We start from the raw sequence: 17,229 nt of genomic DNA, 5'->3' as shown, positions 1-17,229 counted from the left end.
CAATCCAATCCCCTGTCCCATCCTGGCCAGGTCAATATTTTGAATCATGTCATTGTACATGTTTAGTTGAGTTAAAATGTCAAACACAAAATAAGAATCTGACTTCCTTAATTGATGTGATTAACTTCATTTCATAAAACATTATTGTACCATTTGATTCACTCAGATGTCTATGATTCTGTTTAAAGAGAGATGCCATTATGATAGACTGGGGTCACCACTATATGTAGTGGTGGTTCCCCACATTCCAAAGGTTTTTTCATTCCATTTTGTAAATCCGGCTGTCCAGAACTCTGGACCCATACACAACTTTTTATAGAAAATTTTAAATCAATATCAGCAGAAGATACTCCACTAAAACTCTCCCCATTGAACCGTCTAACCTACTCTCCAGTGCAAGACTGGGATGACATTGTATGTCATGCAAAAAGCTCTGTGTCAGACCAAGTAGTGTTCTAAACGTTGTAGTTAAGATATCAAAGCTTTTTATTATTTTACAAGATATGTTAAAAGAAGCAAAGAATGAATTCACTATATGTACATTGTAAACAAGAACAAACACTCGGAACATGTGGAAGATCCTAGAAAGCATGTATTTCAATTACTGTACTAAAGAGTTTTAAACCCCTTTTAGAAAAGTCTTTTATTATTTTACAGATATGAGCTCTGATTCAGACCTCATATGTGTAAGCAAATGGGTCAGCCTATGTGTGGATCCAATGGCACGATTGGAGCCTGAAAATGGAATAATTTAACTATACTGTTAATGAGAATTATACTCTGCTATGCTTGACACAGCCTCTGTTTCCTTGTTCTTAATTTTTTTAAATGACCGAAACAAATGTTCTTATAAAACTATAAGAAACAAAAGAAATATTACTTTGTTCTTTCAAATGTTTCTGGAATTACAATGACATCTAGAGTCCAAAGTAGCTTATTCACAAGTTATTACCAAAGAGTTTGAGAGAAATACACCTTTGTTTTTATTTTCCAAAGTACATAAAACCTCACTAATTCACCCTAACACAAAGTTATTGTGGAGTTCAAAATTTTATGAATTGACAAGCAGAAATCTTACTAATAAGTTAATCATAGTGCATTACAAAACGTACTCTGTTCATTTGTACTTTAATATTTATACTTCACTAGTAGGTATTTTGTAATGAGTGTTATAAAGAAATGCTTTCTTATCTAATTAATCTGTGAAACTCACTCCTATGTGTATCATTGAGGCAAAAAGCTTAGGGTTTAAAAAAGGATTTGATATTTATACAAATAAGAATAACTTTAGTTACTAGAATAAAAATGTATAAGATACCATGCTTGAAGAGAGAAGCAGCTAGCCATTAATTGCTTGGGATTAGGAAGAAAGTTTATTAGACATGTTGCTCCTATATTTGTCCATTATGTAATGTGGATTTTTGTGCATTTTAAAACCTTCCTGTGAAATATTTGGTACTTGCCTATGTAGGCGACACTGGACTAGACGGATCTCTGCTTTGCTCCAGTCTGGCAGTTCCAGTGTTCTTAAGTTGCAAAATGTTAGATGAGGCCTCACTACGGGACACAATTAACTCTTTGCTGAAAGGATGGGTGAGACCAGCAGGTATCTTGTAAGATTCTTGAGGTGTGCAGATTAGCTAAGTGAGAACTGGTGAAGCGTGACTGTAGTCCAACAGTCTAAGTTATATCCAGTTCTGTGCAGATGCACAAAGGGAAGAAGGAGAGGGTTCATAGAATGCCCTTCATGTCCTTGTAGAGACTGGGTGTCATTCTAATGGGGAATGAGGCACTGCTTCTGGCTAGCACTTGGGGATACTGTCTGCATAACACATATACATATAAACATTGAAAGAAGAGCAGTCCTTGGATTGACATGTAGACTAAGCTACCTTCCTAACCTGCCATACGGTCCCTCTGGATCAGTTTTGACATTACATTAGTGTGTATGCTTTTATATTGCCTATTTTTTGTACCTGTTCTGCGTACAGCCAGCCAGATTCTCCTCTTACTCTGGTCTAAATCCTGAGTTACTATTGACATCAGTGGTAGTTATAGCTGATTTACACCAATGTGAGAGCAGAATTTGACCTCAAGGCATCATTTTCTTTTTGTGCCTATCACAAACCTTTCAGAAGCATTAAATTCACAAAAGAAATTAAAAAAAAAATTGTGTAGAACTAACCCTAAATATGAAAATTTCCATGAAGTATTAGTAGTTCATCAATGGAAAATAAAGTCCTTTTACAATATTTTTATTTTTCAGAGGGAGAGGGCTTGGTAATGTTAAACATAGGACTGTAATAATTAATATTCACACTTTAGCTGGAATACTGTCATTTGTATTTGATGATCTATTTGCAAAACACTTTAAAAAAAAAAAAAAGCACTGCTCAGTGAGGATTCATATTTTTTTTAGCAAGGTACGACTCTTTCAGAAAATTAATTTTTGAAGTCTCAGACATGTTCAGTTGTATTTCACATAAAGGATCTTGAGTATGTGTGTACTTTGAATTTTATCATCTGTTTTGATAGATGGTGTCATCTGGTTCCAAACACTCCTGCAAAAAAAAAAAAAAAAAGTATATATTGTAAAAGGTTACAATGTTTGTGTAATAGTTGGCTTTCTAAAAAGATTTCCTTAGTGGGGCAAACTTCCTTTCCTTTGCTACTGCTGAAGAATACTTCCCCCTTCCTTCTGTCCGTTATCCAGATGCCTTCATACTTGTGGCATCTGCAGGATTCTTAACCTTTTTCGTTCACTGTTGACTACCCTGAATACAGCTCCCAGGGGAGCACAAAGAGTCAGCAGGACAGTCATGTTTACATTATGTGTATGCCCACATCTGCCAGGTCCTGGATTACATCAGTAGGGGTTTGATGGCTTTATGGAGGGCAGTTATAGAGGAAAACTGTCAGGGGTAAGAATATTAAAATACAGGCTTTATGGGAGGGCAAGTGTTTGACCTGTCAGTGCTGAATGCCTGTTTCATTTTTGTACTTAATCTGGGAAGTGTATGTTCTGCTCCCTGATTAGAATAAGAAAGGAGCTGTTTTGCTTGTGCAGTGTAGATTCAAGAGTAGTTTTCTTAACTTGAAAGTGGTGAGTTTTTCTACAATAGTTCTCCTGTAACTTACATGGCAAAATACACTATGATTTGGTTAAAAAATGTTGTTATAAATTTGGGAGGATGAAATAACTTTCATTCTGTGATACAATACCATGAAGTATTCTGTATATGTTGCATATATTACAATAAGTGTTTTAGGAATGTTTGAGGTTTTTAAAAAACTTTTTATTGTAACTTTTTGTAACTCTCCACTTGTAAAGCCATGTGCCTTCATTACCATGGGTCCAACTATTCAGTGTTCAGAGGGGGAGAGAAATTAAAATTAAATTAAAATGCCTCCAAAAGTGAACTGCAATGTTTTTCTATACCTAAAATATGTCATGGCTTTAAAGACTGGCATCTCAGGCCTTCTCAGACATAAAATGAGTTCAAAATCCCTTTGGAAAGAGGGGTATCTCCACTCCGCAACAGTATGTAGATCCCAATTTAACCCTGCTGGGATGCACAGTATTGGACTTCTGAAACTTTTAGCATTGTAAGTATAGAAAAGCTATTGCTGGTTCAGGACTAAATCTTGCCAATCCTGACACTCAGACAGCGAAGAAGTCTAGTTCTGTAGAAAATGTAATATAGTTCTGAAATTTGCTTCTCCATTTTTTCCACATACAATGAACTACAGTAAATAGCCACAAGATTTTGGAAACCCCCTTTTCATGTTACTCATTACTCACAGGCTGATGATGGTCTTCAGCATATCTCTTCTTGTACAGTTCTTGTACAATTGCTCGACAAACTGTTCGCCCACTCGTATTTTTCTGCAGTGGTTAAAATGTGGTTAACAACAATTTTACATTAGAGACAGATTTGGAAAAATGCACTTGCCTCTATGATATATCTTTGCTAATTTCTTCTTTTTTTTTTTTAACTTTTTAAAATTTAATCAAGATGTCACCACAACTTCAAAACAGTAAGTTTCGTGGCCAAAGGGAGCCCTGGCTGTAGAACAGTAATGATTTCTCACTGTCGAGTTAAATTCCTTCTTTAACTTGTGGATTTTTTTTTTCCAAGAGGGTGTTGCAGTATATATTCTAAACAGGATTTAAGTATGGTGGAACCCATCTAAAGCCAAAGCCACCATCCAAGGGACCAGGAAAAATCAGTTGCATGGCAGAGGTTGGCTTTTTAACTATAGTTCAAACATGGTTTACTTGTAATCTTGATGTTACTGAAAAGCCATCACTTAAGACAAGAAGTTGCCTGTTGGAGGTGGCCCTTAGCTTAGTTCTCACTGTCCAATTAGCCAAAAAGGACCGATGAACAGAAACTTTAAAGCTTGGGGCAGAGGTCACTTGCTAGATCATCTGGGCATATCTTACTTAATCAGTTCCCTGCCATTATAGGGGACCTGGGCATTGGTGCACCTTGGTCTCTCCTGTTTTCTGCCTGTGGCACATAACAGCCTAGTCTCCTGAAGGATACTTTGATATAATTCTAGTTGTTGGGGTTGGTGTGGGAGTGGCTAGGTGGTGTTGGTGACCGTCTCATCTTTAAACTCCGACTCTAAATTCAGCAAATAGTTTTCTATAAATCTTCAGCACAGGAGCCCTTAATCACTTACATCTACAGTTTGAGCTCTATATACTTCCAGCCCAGGTAACCCCTTTGTCTGAGCCTTCAGTTAGCCAATTTAATGTCCCTGGAAGTGTTCAAGGTTATATTTAAAAAACAAAAAATCTATGAATCAAAGACACCCAAGACAAGTTAAGTGAATATTAACATACATGGTGCTCTCCTTTCACATCTCCTTTCCTGGTTTTCTTTACCAGTTTGGATTTTGACTGCAAAACAAAAATCAACTTTATTTACATAGCCCTCCATGCCAAATAATAACTGAAGAGGTACTGTAGCAAAATGTATTGCCTGCTCATAACATTTAGGGATATCTCATTATTTATCAAGTTCATTTAAGGGTTCCAAATATTGATGATTGTTCTAAAAACAAAAACACACAAAAAACCACCACACTTTCTTAATAAAGACCAATGTCAGTGTCTTCAATAACTGGGTGCATTTTAAACATGCAAACATCCTCTCTCTGGTTCTGGGGGAGCTTTTCCAAGTTTAGGATGCCCTGTAACCCTCCTCCAACTCCCTTTTCCATGCATCCTACAATCATTTGAATAGGACTTCATTATGTAAGTAAGAGTATTGCCTGAAATAATTTCATTGCACTTGGCATTTAGTGTTATATAAATTTCATTATTTGTTTATCAATAGACATTAATCCATGGAGCTTGCAACCTGTGTATTTGGTAGTAATGCTCTTTATTTGATAACTATTTTTCTTTCAAAATATTTGAATCTTATCATATTTTTGTATTTTTGATAGTCTGTCTCATTTACAAAGTGACTTCTGGCAATATATACCAAACTTGCTGTAAATTGTTCCAAGGATAGTTTGGTTTCTGCTGCTTTTCTCTTGAAACTCTCTCTAAAAAAAAAAAAAATCGGTAAGTGATGTGTGTGAGATGTAATGAGTATCTAATCTGAATCTATGTGTGAGAGTCTGCAGATGCATATGAGATGTAATCATCAACCACAACCTTTGTAAAACTCGTTTGCTGTCTGTGATGCAAAAGTAATTAAAATCCATGATGACCCTTGGATCCTGAGGAAAACATTAAAGCTATTGAGAAGTCAGAATGAAAACAACCAAATAAGAAAAGTCAAAATTAAACCCACCTTATAGAATATAAAGATTGCAAGTATGGCAGTGCTGTATAGAAACAGCAAAGATGAGAGGACTATCATGGGGATGTATTCTTCAGTGCTGTACTTCTCAGACCCTTTAGTCATAATAAAAAATTGTTAGAATAATGGGAACCTGTTCTATTTTGATCATATTCTTAGTAAGAATAATATTTGTATTATAACCACTTTCATCTGAGGAACTCACTTGATAAGGGTCACTAGACTCAAACAGCTGGGGACTGGAGAGCCCTTGATTTGGGATTTTGTTTTCTTCCCACCATAGCCCTCTTCTGGTCTAAAATCTAACTTTTAAGTAACAAGTATGAAGAAGGCTCATGTATTTGTTCAGACGTTAGCAGTGTGAGTGGTGGGGTGAATGCAGGGAGAGTATGGAACTCGGTTAGGGGGAGAGAGAGTCCATTAGTTAGGGTTTTGGTTTTTTTAACTTTTGTACATATTTCTAGAGCTTGTTATTGAAGCACATGTAACCAGAAATTTAGTTAATTAAGCCTCCTCATCCCTGTGAATATCTTTATCCCTGTTACATAGGTGGAGATACTAAAGACACCAAAGTAAAATGATTTGCTCAAGTTCACACAATGAATCAGTGGCAGAGAATCAGCCCAGAGTCCCAGAATCCTGCTCTGTCTGCTAGACACAGTCCCTCCTGAATATGGCAGTTTCTCAACAGAAGCCATTTACTTGTTTGTGACTATTACTGTTGGTGTATGATTTATTGTGTGCCAGTCCCAAAACCCTCCATGAAGCTTGACATGGAGTATTTGTATGTTCAGTTTTGACAGTTAACAAAAAGGAAAATACAGCATCCAATCTCCTGGATTACTATAGAACATCTCTGAAGGGTCACTTGCATTACATGATAGTACAGCATCTGGTTAGTAAACCATACAAAGTTGCTGATTTTTAGCTTTGTTAACAAAGTATCTCCCTAGTTGATCTTAATTCTGCACCTGGAACTCCAGTTCATGTCAGTTTGACTTTAACACACATACCCAGAGTATGACATTGGGTCTTATTTGCTGTTCAAATTGATAGTAAAATCAACAAGGTTTCCAGTAAACTATTAACGTACCATATTTTGCAAGTGTAAATAATTAGAAATATTTAGAAAACAAAATAATGTATTTTTTTACGATTGTTCATGGGAAGTAGTGACTGACCTCTTTTCACCAATATCGTTCCTCCCCCGGTTTGCTTGGATGTGTGTGTATCTGAATCTGAAAATGCTATTCCACAGATATAAATGGCACTGTCATTTACAGTCAGTTTGTTGATCTGAAGTAAAACATTATGATCGGACAGTGATTCAATCACTTGGAACTTCTCTATGCATTGAGGTGTACACAAAGCCTCATGTGTAAAATCATTATAGCGAAACCATAGCATTTGAGGGGAGCCATGACATCCGGAAGCAGAGAAACTGCATGTTACATTCACAGTGCTGACACTGTCGTCTACTTCCTTAAATTGGTGTTGTTTTACGGTAACTTTGCAGGTATCTACAACATGACCTGTTGAGAATAAACACATACTTGATTGAGAGAGAATTTAAGAGTAAGGGATGTTGCAAATTAAATATGTGACCTTGAATTTAGAAAGGGGGGGAAGAGAGAGAAAGCGGTGATATTTCCACTGTGGGACCTCTTTCGGTTGTTTTCATTAAGTTTCTTCTTAGAAGATTGCCTCATGGGCTAAATACTATTTTGAACTTTATTCATTATTTTTCATATACATAGGAAAATATGAATGTGATTGCTAACTGATCATGGGTTTCACATGTCAGCAGTGCCACTTGCTGATACTGACATTTTAAAATTAAGCAATATACAGAAAAAAGAAGGCAAGGGAAGGTTAAACACGAAAGAGAACTTCAATTAAGGAACTGAATCACCAGCAAATTACAAGTTTTGTTTACTATAACTGTTATGACAAATGCATTTTTTTACCAAGACCTTATAGAAATAAATAACTTTAATAAACTTAAATATGACAAAATTATTATATCAAAGTAATGGTTAAATACCTAAAATTTAGATAATTGGAATGGACACTCTAGAAATGAGAGATTGCTAAACCAACATTTTTTATTTTGTTTTACTTTCAAGAAAGTATTTAGCAAACAAATTACAAAACAAAAAATAAGTTGAAGTGGACTCATCTTTGATCAGATTTGGATTATTACAAATTATGTATTGTATGTAATCAATACAATAAAAATGTAAAGTTAGGGTAGCATAGAATGTTACTACTTAATATTGTCTGGATTAGGGTAACCAGATGTCCTGATTTATAGGGACAGTCCCAATATTTGGGGCTTTTTCTTATATAGGGGCCTATTACTCCCCACCCCCGGTCCTGATTTTCACACTTGCTATCTGGTCACCTTAGTCTGGATACTTATGTGACTCTTCATCTTTGTACTGTCCGAGCTCCTGGTGGACCAAATGCAGGCAGGTTGAGTTCATAGGGGTTCCACAGGAACAGAGAGAGGGCATTCTCTTTCTTTTTTTTCTGTGCCACAAAGCAGCAGCAGAGCCACCCCATGGTCACAACTGTTTCCTTGAGGCTGCAGTAGCCCTAGCAGCTGCTGCACTCCCACTCTGTGAAAGGTACTGATTGGCTGGTACAGTATATCCACCAAGTAGCTAATCTCTCTGTCCCTGCCCTAAGCCCACTGTTCACTGGGTTGGAGGATGCCCCTATGGAGCAGAACTCTGTGACTTGCAGCTGATGCAGACACCATGTGCTGGATTCCCAGAAACTTCCTCTTACCAACTCCATAGAGCATACCTGCAGCCATTTTGCTGCATCTGGGGTCTGCTATACAAGAGGCAGAGGATTTGGACTGATGGTCATAGGTTATGAGGGCATTTTGTATAATCCTTTGGAAGAACAATCTTTCATTAATATTCATTTGATTAGGAAACTTTATGAAGACAGCAGAAATTAGCTAACTCCAAAGCAGAATTTTTTCCTGCCCCTCTTATCTTACAGACTTGTTCCAAATGAGAGCACTGCATTTTCAATCTTATTTGTAAGAAATACATATGAATCTTTTAAAACAGGTGAAGAAGACAGTAAATTGGGGGGGGGGGAAAAAAAGTCTTACCGACATAGTATAGAATCCAGTTGAATTCCAACAGTAGCACGACTTTGCATTTATTGAAAGTTGCCATTTCTTTGTGTGTTTGTCCAGAAATGTTTCTGCTCAAAAAAAGAGGAAGTTAATTAGGAAACTTTAGGAGTTACATAATGCTCTAAATTTCATGCTCAGATACTTCCTACTTGCATATATTTACAGGAATTAAACATTGTGTTCAGTAAATTTCTTAAAGATACAGTATGTATTTAAAACATAATCAATTACACTTTTCAGTTAGATGGGATTGGTAAAAATCTATTTTTTTGACAGCGAGTTGTTTTTTTTTAAATTTTAAAACGACTACATTGCTCGATTGCTTCTGATGATTTCATTGGCTATAACAAATGACAACTTTATTTTTTATTATATAAAATTATCCAGAACTCCATTTCCTCTTTGAGAGGACCCTAAACAAATAATCCTTCTCTTCTCACTTATCAAAATGGCCCTTGAATGAACAGAAGTTCTGTAGATGCTGTTCCACAGGACCGACTTAGGATTTCTTTCCTAGTTTGGTGTGGAGTCTTTTGAGGTGGATTTTTTGGGGGAGGGGCTAAGGGATTGATTTTGGTTTTTAGCTAGTAGTATGACCACAGTATTCCTGAAGAATTCATAACAAATTATGGTGGTTAGCGTCTGGCTTTATTTATTATAACTAATTGAAGCCAGTTCCAGCACGGAAGTATGACAGATAAGTATGAGAAGGCATTTTAATGTTAGCCAAGATTTTAGAGTTTCTCAGACTACATCTGCCAGATTTGAGTTTCACTAGGTGATCTTACTATTGTTAGTCAAATAGTTATTTGGTCAAGTGGGCCTGCACATAGAACTATTAGTAGAGGATTTAAAAAAAATCTGAGCTTTGTGGGTGGCAACCCTCTCTATACTCAAACAAGACCCCTGAATATTGTGGTCTTCAGGTAGACCTGGAAAATGCTCTACCCACCATGTGTTGGGTAATATGGATCATAAAGTCCGAAATGGAATGTAAGCAGCATAGCATGCTTTCTTTAAGAGACTGCCATACATTGAAAAGGATCCTTTTAAAATTTAAATACAATTGTTTTGTTTTCTCAGTAGGTGGCAAGTGGGAAAAACCCTCAGAAGTTTTGGAAATCAAGGGGCAGACTTGGGAAGAACAGGTGAATAGCCTGCCAGAAGTTTTCAGAAAAGCTGGTTTTGCCATAGAGGCTTTCACCAGACTGCCATACTTATGTGAAGGTGATATGTATAATGACTACTATGTATTAGATGATGCTGTCTTCGTCCTCAAGCCCATGTAAGCGTATACGAAGTAGAAGTCTCCAGAGTCAAACCCAAGAAGCAGCCTCTGATAGAGGTGTCTGATTTATGATTACTTAATGGGAGGGAATTTTGGGATTGCCATTCTAAATAAATATCATGTAAGAATTTTAAAGGCCAAAATACTAATGTATTTCTTTGTAGTATCTTTAAAAAGGACAGTTTTTTTAAAACAGACTTCAGTTGAGAATTTTTACCAACTCTTAGCCCAACAATGCAGTCTGCATTCCAACATTAATGGAAGATATTTTTTATACTTAACTGCAGTAGGGATCATAACCAGACAAAAGCAGTAGTTATGATGATACATGAACCGATACACAGTATGGATTGTTCTTTAAGATATCAAGTGAAAATTGGCAATACAGCTGTCCATTCAGTTCAGAACATTGTTGAATATAGAGTTGGAATGGATATTCTTCCATGTTAAGAAGTTATTTTATCTCTGACTGTCATTCTTCAACACATCTTTTTAATCATGCTAATAAACTTTTTTTGAGATGACCTTTGCATTAATTTTTGTGTTCATTTATGTAAACATAGCCATGCTTGTTTGCACAAACTGTTACGTATATAGAGAAAAGAACCTTGTAGCAGTACAACTGAATTCATTTAAAAGCATTTAACTATTGTGTAGAAGACTAATATAATCAAATATTAAAAAATCATTTTTGGAGGGGTTCTTCCATGTTCCTCTCTCATAAATCCTCCTTGCTTTTGCACACACCAATTTCCAGCGAAGGAGGGTTAGTCAGGACTTATGAAAGCTGTTCCTTAAACTGATGGATATGACAGACTTCCACAGGTTGAGCAAATTTTCTCCAAAGAATTCCAACTCAAGAACTAAGGTAGGAATTTTCACCTGAGATCCTCCATCACCACTTCCATATACACACACTTATGCTAGGATAATTACCTTCCCTGCAACATTGTTATGGTGTCTGTTTGGAGTCTTCCACATGCTTGATTGAACATTTAGTTTAAATTAAACAGTTTAATCTTCCCCTTCCAGGGAGTTTCACTAAAATTTTAATTTAATCTGCCCAAGAAGGGATCAGCTCCAGCTTTTTTTTTTTTTTGTCAAAGAAAGCTTCTCCAGAAGCTGTCTTTGACATGCTGGCTGTATGAATTGGAAGAGTCTCTGAACTAGATCGTGGCATGTAGACATAGCTTCTTGATAAGGGAAGTGTAGATATCCAGCCACCCTGGCAAGAGCTCTGGAAAGCACTGTACCTGCAGTAGCAATAATGCTTCCCTGAGTCTAAGGAGCACTGGAGGGGCATAGCTGGTGTGGCACCCCTGAAGAAGGTGTAGTACCCACTGTCCCTGGCCGCTTGTGCAGACCAGGGTGGGACCATGGCTCTTCTCCCTATCCCCGCTGGAGAAGATAGTGACACCAGCTCTATAAAGTCTTTCCACTTCAAAGCTGAGATGTTCAACACTACCTAGGGATTTTCATTAACAGAAATTGGGTGTCTAAATTTTTCAGGTAGCTCACAAAATCTCAGTCTAAGGGTACAAGGACTGACACCGACATCACTGACACTGCAGACGATAGAAGTGGCTCCTTGCAGCCAGGCAGGGTCTGGGTACAGTCTTGTCCTATGTCACTATTGGATCTAATGCAGGCCACAGTTTGAAGATGCCTATTCTGCCAGCTTCCTCTTTGTTCTCAAGCATTGTGTGTTTTGGATTTCTACAGTTCAGGTTGATTTTACATTAAACTTATTTATAAATGAAGTTAGTTACTTTAGCAATAAAAGGATTTTGAAGTTTCAAGCCATTAAAACTGACTCACCCAACATCTGCCATCTCAGGTTTCACACCCTACCTGGGGAAAGCTGAAATAAAAACTAAGCTGTTTTAATTGATTTAGGACCAAATTTTTTAAGGAAGTTAGGTGCCTAACGATGCAGAATTTTGACATGTAACTCCTACAGGTACCTATCTGCACCTTGAGGTGCCTAAACACCTTTTAAAATCTGGCCCTAGAAACTGGTTCCTGGTGGCCACAGATCATCTTAACTGCACAAGGCAAAATCTCACTTACAGTAGAACCTCATTTATCCAAACATCTGATTTGAAAGCCCTGATTTGCTGAAACTGGATTATGTTGTCCTGATATCATTTATGTGGGAAAGAATAGTTTGGATAATGAACTATATAGATTGTACTGATTAATATTCCTAATCATCTGGAATCTGATTGACATATAGGAAGACTATATATAGAGTTGTAAAAACAACAAGGCATCCTTGTGGCACATTAGAGACTAACAAATTTATTTGGGCATAAGCTTTTGTGGGCTAGAACCCACTTCATCAGATGCATGAAGTGGAAAATATAGGAGCAGGCATAAATTACATGAAAGGATGGGGGTTGCCTTACCAAGTTTGAGGTCCATCTAATGAGATAAATCAATTAACAGCAGGATACCAAGGGAGGAAAAATAACTTTTGAAGTGGTAATGAGTGGCCCATTACAGACAGTTGACAAGAAGGTGTGAGAAATAGTAGGGAGAAATTAGTATTGGGGAAATTAGGTTTAGGCTTTGTAATGACCCAACCACTCCCAGTCTTTATTCAGGCCTAATCTGATGGTATCCAGTTTGAGTTGTATAATACTAATTTTAATAAACCTGATACAATACCCCCAAAAATATGTAATTGTATCAAAAGGAAACTTTTGTTTCTAAGGTACATGGGACTTCTGGCTCTGACTGGTAGCTGCACTGTAATATAGTATATATAGTATAATATAGTAAAAACAGATTTGTCTGTTTTTCAGAGCCATGTTTTCATTGCTGGTTGAGACCAGAACTGCCACATCAGAATGCCTCAGAGGAGGATTATCTGAGCTTTGTTTGAAATGCTAGTTAAGTAGAGTTGGTTTTTTTTTCAAATATGAAAAATTGCAGTTTAAAGTATATTGTGTGCTAGGAAAAAAGCTAGTGGAGGATTGCACAGTTCAGAGGCTGGATAATGAGAGGCAGCAGCCTTTCACCTCCTAGGTCATTATTTAATGGTTCTAGAACTATATTAATCTTACTTCTTGAACATCTAATTTTGAGAGCAGCATTGGTGAAAAATATGACCTCTCAAATAAGGCAATTAAAAGTTCTCACTAACTTGGCACAATTCTTGACTATAATAAAAGGTGAACAAAAAGGCTAGCCATCTACTAAGCCAAGTTCAGGCATTTAGGATTTTGTATTTCATTGCAGCAATTAGCTGCTTCCCCAACACCAAATACAGATACAGCAGCTGCATACCTTCTGCTGCAAACGGTGTGTCTAACTCTTTTGAGAGAACACAGAGCTCAGAACTCTAATATTAGCAAGTAAGTAAAAGAATTAGTAGAACCTCAGTTAGGAACACCTGGAGAATGGAGGTTGTTCGTAACTCTGAATTAAACGTTATGGTTGTTCTTTCAAAAGAGGACAAATGAACATTGACCTCATACAGCTTTGAAACTTGATTATGCAGAAGAAAAATGCTGCTGTTAACCATCTTAATTTAAATGAAAAAGGCACAGAAATCGTTTCCTTACCTTGTCAAATCTTTTTTTAAACTTTCCCTTTTTTGTTAGTTTACCTTTAACACAGTACTACACAGTATTTGCCTTTTTTCCCCTCTTTTCTCTGCTGCTGTCTGATTTGTACTTCCGTTCCAAATGAGATGGGTGGTTAGATCAGTTCCGAACTCTGGTGCTCATTACGCTGAGGTTCTACTGTACTGACTTATCTAGTGTCTTTTGTTGTTGGTTTTTAAGTCTAAACAAACTCAATTAGCGATTGGGAATCTTAAGCAGTTTCTAGACATTTCAGGCCACCTTTGTAATCTTTATGTAATTGTTCATTACCTTCACTTTTGTACCTTCCGTGTTGGCAAGGTTTCATTATACAACCTTAATGGCAATTAATTTTTTCCATGGAGTAGCAAATGTTTTGTAACAGTAATGAAGTCTTTTGTAAGGCTATAGCTACACCACACAGCATTTAGCTTTTAGCAAAGCGTCTGCTGTTTAAATTTTGGCAGAGTAAAGGGGGTTGTGTACATTTTGGGGTGCGAATATTGGTAAAGTTAAAACTAGCAAGCTGCTTTTATATATATTAACGATGTGAAAGTGTCGCCCTTAACGTGTAATAAACAAACAGGGAGGCGCTCGGCTTCTAAATTGCTTTGGGATCCTTCGGGACAAAAGGCACTGTATAATAGATTATCATTCTGTCTACCTCTTCATTTTTGGTTCGTGTTCAAATAAGGGTTTTTATTGAATGGTTTGGGGAGCAAATTAAAACGGGTTAGAACAAGAGAAAAAGCTGTGAACGGGAAAAAGCAGCCCAGCCGCCGCTGAGTAGCCCGAGGTCCCCCGCTCCGAGGAACAGCGGAGGGCCCCGGTGCAGGTCACGGACACGGCGAGCCGGGCAGGGCTCCCTGCGAGGGAGCCGGCGCCAGCCCCCGGCCCGCCAGGCTGCAGCAGAGCGCCCTGGCTCCCGCCATCTCCGGGAGGCCGCCGCCTCCCTGCCCTCCTGGGCGAGCCCCGCGTCCGTGCCCTCCCCGGGGGGCGCCCAGTGCAGCGGAGCCGCCCGCCGCAGCAGCAGGTCAAGGGGCCGGCGGAGGCTGCCAGGGGATCCCCTGGGAGAGACCCATTGGCGCCAACTCCCTCCCTCCTCCGCCAGCCCCTCGCCCCTCCGTTCCCCTCCCCACTCAGCCTCCCGTCTCCACCCTCCTCCGCCGTCCAGCCCACGTCCCGCCCTCGCCCCACGCTCCTTTCCGAGGCGCCCCCGCCAGAGGGGCCGGTCAGCCGGGGCTGGCACTGGGGCCCTCAGCGCGGGAGGGAAGCCAGGGCGTTGGAAGTTCCTCGGCTGGCGACGGCGACCCGGTGCTACTGGGCTCCTCTGGTGGGGGAGGTGGGGAAAGTTCGTAGCGACGCGTTGAGGGGTGAGGGAGCGTCTTCACATGCGGGAACATGCCCAGGTTTGGGGCACCTGTCTCCGGTTGTGTTCAGGCTGGGATTCTGGCTAAAGTCCAGTTGGGTAACCGTATTCGGCCGTCCTTAATGATAATTAATAATCATCCCCTCTCAGATCAGTCAGATAAGCAAGGTGTTTCTTCAGCTTCATCCCCACCCTGCTGGGTGGTGCGGCCATGCACTGTTTAGATGCCGCTGTGTTCCCGGCTGGGTCCTGTAGTGATCCCTCTATATAGTAGCTGCCGCTGGTAATAGTTTGCAAAGATTGCTGAACCGTTTGGATGAGTGATTCTCAAGTAGGGGTAGGTGTACCACTGCGGGCTTGCAGCGGAGGTCTTCTGGGGGTCCATCAGCACATCTAGATGTTTGCCTAGTTTTACAAGCTACATAAAAAGCACTAGCAAAGTCAGTACAAACTAAAATTTCATACTGACAGTGACTTGTTTACACTGCTCTATATACTGTACACTGAAATGTAAGTGCAATATTTGTATTCCAGTTGATTTAGTTTATAATTATATGGTAAAAATGAGAAAGTAAGCAATTTTTCAGTAATGTGCTGTGACACTTGTATTTTTATGTTTGACTTCGGAAGCAAGTAGTTTTTAAGTGTTAAAGGACTAGTCTGGAAAGATTCAGAGCCGCTGGTTTGGAGAATTTGGATGAAAGGTGTTATCATTGTGTTTCTGTATCAGTAATCATGCCTGTGAGTATTGAGAATAGCTATCTGAGGTAACACTGACCTAACACAAAGCAATTAGGCTTCAGTAGGGCACTGAGTCAAATAATACTGTGATAAAAAGTCAGGAATTTCTCTACACTGCCATTTGGAATAAAAAGGGCAAATAAAGACAATGGCAGGTCCCTGTAACAAAATCATGAAAAGGAAGCATTCTAGATCTGAAGACAAAACACATTCTGCAGCTTTCTTGCATGTCATCCCTTGGAAGGCGGGAATGGCATAGCCATAAAATAAAAAAACTGCTTACAATTTAAGATGAACTCTTTTTGACTGATTTTTGTTTGATAGTTTCAGTGTTTAGCAGAACACTACAAAACTGTCATTAAATAAGGCCATTTAATGGCAGTGTTTTCTCATGCAACTGTTAGTTGTCCAGTTCAGTTCAGCCTCCTTATAGGTTTACTGCACATGCTTTAATTAAAACAAAATCATACACATCAGATCAAGTTAGTTTGAACGACTAAATCAGGATTGAGAAAGGTGGTGGAATGATTTGTTAAACTGTGCAGTGTAATTCTAAACCTTACTGCCAAATTAATAGGGCAAATGCAGAAACTAACACAAGAAAGTTCATTGTCTGGGAAATTGGATACGTTTGAATGAGACAGGTGCCCTGTAGAACTCCGAATGGAATAGCTGAAAGGGAAGTGCACAGAGCTTTTTAGTCTGTGCAGAATGAACAGGACTCATGAGACTGCAACTTCTCAAAACCAAATGTTTAAAATCTTTCATCATCCAAAAGTTTGGTTCATTGTTAATTTTATAATCCGTGTTACAGAGTTAATAGAGGCATTTGTAGAAGGCAACTGGAAACTTGTTATGGTAACAGAATATTATAAATCTTTGCACATACACACTATGTAAAGAAATGAAAATGTAGAAGCATGCAATTTAGTAAAGAGATAAACATCTAATTTCAGAATCCGAATACCATTTGCAACAGTGAATTTAACGCAGAAGAAAAGACAATGTGTCCAAATTCTGTTATAATAAAAATGGACAGGGTGTTTGAATGTGCATGCAGCTAAAATGTCACCCTATAGCACTAACCAGAAACAAGGCAGGCAAACCCACACAATGATCTCTCGCAAAGTTAGGTGCCGGATGGTCCAGTGTGCATGATCATCTGTATTATTACTTTTAAAATAATGAACGGATCTTTATTTTAAGATTCAATCTATAGGAGAGGGCACCATTTAATATCTCAAACAGAGTTATGTTTTTCA

General features: G+C 38.4%; 2 protein-coding genes across 3 annotated transcripts in view; one reads left to right on the top strand and one right to left on the bottom strand.

Moving 5' to 3' along the window:
- METTL9 (methyltransferase 9, His-X-His N1(pi)-histidine) overlaps positions 1-10,791 on the top strand; it is a 42,355-nt gene extending 31,564 nt beyond the window's left edge. The window contains exon 5 of one of the 2 annotated variants that reach the window (XM_073362182.1): positions 10,066-10,791. In XM_073362182.1, the coding sequence (XP_073218283.1) occupies positions 10,066-10,268 (203 nt within the window). In that variant the 3' untranslated portion in view covers positions 10,269-10,791. Of the gene's footprint in view, positions 1-10,062 lie in introns of both variants that reach the window. The other variant, XM_073362181.1, reaches the window with a different exon arrangement.
- Positions 1,082-9,048, bottom strand: IGSF6 (immunoglobulin superfamily member 6). The gene is made up of 6 exons (XM_073362183.1): positions 8,953-9,048; positions 7,004-7,354; positions 5,814-5,917; positions 4,853-4,909; positions 3,803-3,886; positions 1,082-2,561 (listed from the first exon to the last, which is right to left on the bottom strand). Exons 1-6 carry the CDS (start codon positions 9,017-9,019, stop codon positions 2,520-2,522), a joined length of 705 nt encoding a protein of 234 aa, XP_073218284.1. The 5' UTR covers positions 9,020-9,048; the 3' UTR covers positions 1,082-2,519.
- Positions 10,792-17,229: the final 6,438 nt, after the last annotated feature.

Source organism: Lepidochelys kempii, chromosome 10, assembly GCF_965140265.1.
Source record: "Lepidochelys kempii isolate rLepKem1 chromosome 10, rLepKem1.hap2, whole genome shotgun sequence".
In the NCBI taxonomy this organism is placed as follows: Eukaryota; Metazoa; Chordata; order Testudines; family Cheloniidae; genus Lepidochelys; species Lepidochelys kempii.
The sequence above is the reverse complement of the archived record's forward strand: the minus strand, read 5'-3'. Positions and strand labels throughout refer to the sequence as shown.